We start from the raw sequence: 6,000 nt of genomic DNA, 5'->3' as shown, positions 1-6,000 counted from the left end.
ACTGGCGAGGATTGTCATGCTCTCCTCCAGGGGATCTTCCCAACCCAGGAATCAAACCCACGTCTGCCATGTTGCAGGCGGATTCTTTTACCGTCTGAGCCACCCAGGAAGCCCAAGAATACTGGAGTGGTAGCCTGGGCAAACTTTGTTGGACTTATGAACCAACTGGACTTACAAATGCACTCTCAGAATGGAACCTGATTGTATGTAGGGGACTTATTGTATTATATAAGGAATACTCTATTCTAACATTGACTTAAGTTATTACTTTAAAAGGTACAAGGTGCTATCATTATCCATTAAAGTAAAAACTCGAGATAAACAACACAGGACAACTATATGCTAATATTGTGAGCCATGACTCATTACATATTTTATTCAAAGCTTAATTAATAAATGTTTCTTCTTGCTAAGGCAGCTTTTATTGACATTAGGTTCTACTGATTTTTGAGAAACAGAGCTGCTCCACACTGAATCCACTGGTCTTGGTTGCCTCCACATGGGATGTTGACATTGATCACCACACGATCCCTCTCAGCACTTGTGTAAACAGGCAAAGATATGCACTCATCAGGGGAATACGGACCGTATGCAGCCTGTTTAAAAGAATTAATTTTGTTTTAAAATACAGCAATATACTGTGTTGAAGCAGATTAGTAGATAACCAAAGATATAAACATAAAACCCTCCCAAATAATATGATTTATTTAACATTTTATTATAAAATGTTTAAAGATTAGCATAATAAACCCCATCATTCAGCTGCAACAGTTATCAACTCATTGTATTTCATTTACAACCTTCCCCCAGCAACAAATATTACAGTATTTTGAACCAAATCCTACACAAAAAATTTCACCTTAAATATTAAAATGTCTATAAATAAAATATAATCACAATATTATCACATAAAAATATTAACAATAATTCCTTAATATCACCTTATATCCATTAGCTCATTAACCCATACTTTTAAAAAGATTTTTTTCTAAGAACAGTGGTTCAAACAGAGCCTTCATTTTGTGGTTTGCTATGTCTCTTACATCTCCTGAATTTACAAGTTTTCCCTCTTTTATTCTTTGCAATTTGTTTGCTAAAGTACTATACCAAAGAGTTTCCCATATTCTAACTTTTGTTGGCTACATCCCCGAGGTATCTTGTTCTTTTGTTCTCTTTATTCTTGTAAAGGGGATCTGGAGGTGAGTTCAGATTCAGATTAAATTTTTGGTAAAAACATTGCATAGGTAATAGTGTATACTTCATTCAAGAACAAATAAAGTGTGGCTGTCTCTCTCATTTTTTCTTGAAGGTTAACTGCTTTACAGAATTTTGTTGTTTTCTATCAAACCTCAACATGAATTAGCCATAGGTATACATATGTCCCCCCTCTCTTCAACCTTTCTTACATCTCCCTCCCCATCCAACCCCTCTAGGTTGATACAGAGCCCCTGTTTGAGTTCCCTGAAACATAAAGCAAATTCCCATAGATATTAGGTGCCATTGATGATGATATAAATCTTGTTTATATTTAAGATTACAAAATGATGATCTAATTACATTATTTCTTCTTCATTTCCAAACAGAAACATCTCTCTAAAGAGGAAATTCCACTTATCAATCATATGATTACCACGGAGGGAGGAAAGGCTAGATAAATGCTATCTAATTTCCCTTTATTTATGTGTTTTTAGAACAATGAATTTTTTTCCTGTTATATTGAAAAGGTGATCAGTGACTACCTATTTTTGAAGTATCATTATGAACTCGTAGATTTAAACATATTCAATGTGTTTCAATGTAATGTAACCATGATTTTATTGGTGTTCAAATTGTCAATTTTTGTGCAGTGGGAACTCATTAATTTGGCCCCTGAGGGTTTTGTTTCTACATGTATCTAATCTTAGGAAGCATCCCTAGGGCCATGGGAAGCATCACTACAAACAAAGCTGGTGGAGGTGATGGAATTCCACTTGAGCTATTTCAAATTCTAAAGATGATGCTGTGAAAGCGCTGCATTCAACATGCCAGGAAATTTGGAAAACACAGTGCTGGCCAAAGGACGGGGAACATCAGTTTTCATTCCAATCCCAAAGAAAGGTAATGCCAAAGGATGTTCAAACTCCTGCACAACTGACTCATCTCACACACTAGCAAAGTAATGCTCAAAATTCTCCAGGTGAGGCTTCAACAGTATGTAAACCAAGAATGTCCAGATGGTCAAGGTGGATTTAGAAAAGGCAGAGGAAGCAGAGATCAAACTGCAAACATCCACTGGATCACAGAAAAAGTAAGAGAGTTCCAGAAAAACATCTACTTCTGCTTTAATGACTACACCAAAGCCTTTGACTATGTGGACCACAATAAACTGTGGAAAATTCTGAAAGAGATGGGAATACCAGACCACCTTACATGCCTCCTGAGAAATCTGTATGCAGGTCAGGAAGCAACAGTTAGAACTGGACATGGAACAACAGACTAGTTCCAAATAGGAAAAGGAGTAGTATGTCAAGGCTGTATATTGTCACCCTGCTTATTTAACTTATATGCAGAGTACATCATGCAAAATGCCGGGCTGGATGAAGCACAAGCTGGAATCAAGATTGCCAGGAGAAATATTGATAACCTCAGATATGAAGATGACACCACCCTTATGGCAGAAAGCAAAGAAGAACTAAAGAGCCTCTTGATGAAAGTGAAAGACAGTGAAAATGCTGGCTTAAAACTAAACATTCAAAAAAAAAAAGAAGATCATATCATCCAGTCCCATCACTTCATGGCAAATAGATGGGGAAACGATGGAAACAGTCAGAGACTTTATTTTCTTGGGCTGCAAGATCACTGCAGATGGTGACTGCAGCCATGAAATTAAAAGACACTAGCTCCTTGGAAGAAAAGCTATGACCAACCTAGACAGCATGATAAAAAAGAGAGACATTACTTTGCCAACAAAGGTCTGTCTAGTCAAAGAATTGCTGCATTTGAACTGTGGTGTTGGATGAGACTCTTGAGAGTCCCTTGGACTGCAAGTAGATAAACCAGTCAATTCTAAAGGAAATAAGTCCTGAATATTTATTGGAAGGACTGATTGATGAAGCTGAAGTTACAATACGTTGGCCATCTGATGTGAAGAACTGACTCACTGGAAAAGACCCTGATGCTGGCAAAGACTGAAGGCAGGAGGAGAAGGGGATGACAGAGGATGAGATGGTTGGATGGCCTCACCAACTCGATGGACATGAGTTTGAGCAAGTTCCAGGAGATGGTGATGGACAGGGAAGCCTGGTGTGCTGTCCATGGGGTTGCAAAGAGTCGGGCACGACTGCATGACCTAACTGATTCTCTTATGTCCCTGCTGCTGCTGCTGCTAAGTCGCTTCAGTCGTGTCTGACTCTGTGCGACCCCATAGACGGCAGCCCACCAGGCTCCCCCATCCCTGGGATTCTCCAGGCAGGAACACTGGAGTGGGTTGCCATTTCCTTCTCCAATGCATGAAAGTGAAAAGTGAAAGTGAAGTCGCTCAGTTGTGTCCGACTCCTAGCGACCCCATGGACTGCAGCCCACCAGGCCCCTCCATCCATGGGATTTTCCAGTCAAGAGTACTGGAGTGGGTTGCCATTGCCTTCTCCATCTTATGTCCCTAGTCATCTTCAAAAGCTTTTTTTTCCTTCTAGTGTCTCAAGATGCTGTAAGTTCATCTTGCTTATCTGCTGTCTCAGAAATAAAGGACAGTCATTACTCTGAGGATCCTCAGATTCTTTAATGAAAAAATGGTGCCTGCATGCATGCTCATTTGCTGAGTCCTGTCCAACTCTTTGTGACACCACAGACTATAGCCCGCCAGGCTCCTCTGTGCATAAGATTTTTTCCAGGCAGGAATACTGGAGTGGGTTGCCATTTCCTCCTCCAGGGGACCCTCCAAATCCAGGGATCATACCTGCATCTCCTGCATTAGTAGGTGATTCTTTACTACTTAGCCACCTGGGATGGTACTAGGGACCACAGTCTGGGTGCTAGAAATGATCTATCATTTTCCTTCTAGGATTTTTTAGTGACTGAAGCTCAGAAATATGTATTTTTTAAAGAAAATCATCAGAAGTTCATAATTCCAGTTCAAATCTAGGATTAATGTTATTTATTGAATATATAATATTATTTAAAGTATGGATTATGTTTAGAGTTAGAATGAAACATAAGACAAAGTTGGACTCATTCTAAAATTTTACAAATGATAAATTAGAAACTTATGGCAAATTTTTCATGCTAACTTGGTTAAGCAAGTGGCAAAGTTGTCATAGGTAGTACAGTTGAAAAAAAAAGAACAATTGGCATTTGAATATTAGCTTGTCTAGGCGCTCCTGACCCTACAGTGCAGATTATTCTGACTATCAGTTTCCCCATCATCAAAGGGACATAAACAACACCTGAATCCAATGATGTATTTAGGAGAGGAAAGTATTATTTATCCACATACCTTCAAATCTTAGGACTACATATGCATACATTTTCTTTAATTCTTACTAACTGTAAAATCAGTTTAAGAAAAGTCCCAGCTTTTTACCATCTGCTACATGTCATGGATGGTGCTAGGATAGAGAGAAATAAAAATATTTTTTGCTTCATGAAAAAATTTAAAACATTAAAAAAAAAAGAGTCGTATCATATGGAATTTTGATTATCTTTTTCAAGCCTTCTCTCTATTACTCAAACAAACATGAAAATAATGTTCTAACTTTTCTAAGTCCTTGATACAAATCAGTTAAGTCCCTTTAAAACTCATTCATTTCTAAACAATAACATAAGAAATGTACATGAGAAAATGTATTCTTTATGAAGAATCATTATCTAAATAGATAGAAAAACCATCTGCCTTGAATCTTTCTAATTTTTTTCTCTATGTTTGTATTGATGATTCTGTCACTTACTCATCCACTCATTTACCAGCATTTATGTGCTAACATTCTCCCTGGAATTATAAAGTTTAAGAATTTCAATATATATTCAAATAGGGAAAAGAATAATCATCTTTGAAACTTATAATTTAGTTTGCTGCTGCTAAGTCACTTCAGTCGTGTCCGACTCTGTGCGACCCCATAGATGGCAGCCCACCAGGTTCCCCCGTCCCTGGGATTCTCCAGGCAAGAACACTGGAGTGGGTTGTCATTTCCTTCTCCAATGCATGAAAGTGAAAAGTGAAAGTGAAGTCGCTCAGTTGTGTCCGACTCTTAGCGACCCCATGGACTACAGCCTACTAGGCTCCTCCATCCATGGGATTTTCCAGGCAAGAGTACTGGAGTGGGGTGCCGTTGCCTTCTCCATAGTTTAGTTTAGGAAACAGCATACACATTAAATATTTAGAACGCAATTTCTGGAAAAATTAGTACTTTACAAAATCAAAGTAAACTACTACTCTGGGATATATTAACCTAACAAGGATTAATGGAGAGAATGAATCCTGAGTGGGGCCTCAGAAAAAATATGGAATTTGGTATAAAGAGAATTTTCAACCATTTTTAGTCACTGCCTAATCTCTTCCCTCTTTTCCAATTTTGCTTAAATGGCAAAGCTTTAGGATTCAGAAATTCCTGTAATTTTCATAACACCTTAGCCGTTCCTAAAGTTAGTAACCTAGTGCAGGCTTTCTTTTGGTATTGCCTTTAAATTCTTCAGCAAAGAGCAGACAAACATCACATATTTGTTGAACTGAAATGATGTGAATCTTTGAATGTCTATTTATAATCCCAGGAAAGGTCTTAAATTATCTTTCTCTGCCACCTGATATTTGCTTTGTTTCATCTAACTTCTATGCTCAAAAATGAAAATAAAACATCACACTGAAATGTTTTATAATGCTATCACTTTCTATTCAGAAGATTTCTTTATATCTCTTCATTTTAACACCAAGCAATTTTCTCTTTAAATCAAGAATCTAAGAATAATAGAAAGTTGATTCTTTGAATATTCACTATCAATTTACTAGTGTTTGTATATATTTCCAAATCC

The 6,000-nt window shown here is 37.5% G+C and overlaps 1 protein-coding gene across 2 annotated transcripts in view; it reads right to left on the bottom strand.

Moving 5' to 3' along the window:
• Positions 1-343: 343 nt before the first annotated feature.
• Positions 344-6,000, bottom strand: part of DYNC2H1 (dynein cytoplasmic 2 heavy chain 1) — a 399,828-nt gene continuing 394,171 nt past the window's right edge. For both annotated transcript variants that reach the window (XM_044929811.2, XM_044929810.2), the window contains one exon: positions 344-596. In XM_044929811.2, the coding sequence (XP_044785746.2) occupies positions 438-596 (159 nt within the window). In that variant the 3' untranslated portion in view covers positions 344-437. The remainder of the gene's footprint in view (positions 597-6,000) is intronic.

The sequence above is a fragment of the Bubalus bubalis genome, chromosome 16, assembly GCF_019923935.1.
Source record: "Bubalus bubalis isolate 160015118507 breed Murrah chromosome 16, NDDB_SH_1, whole genome shotgun sequence".
Lineage (NCBI taxonomy): Eukaryota > Metazoa > Chordata > Mammalia > Artiodactyla > Bovidae > Bubalus > Bubalus bubalis.
This window is presented reverse-complemented; position numbering and strand designations above follow the sequence as displayed.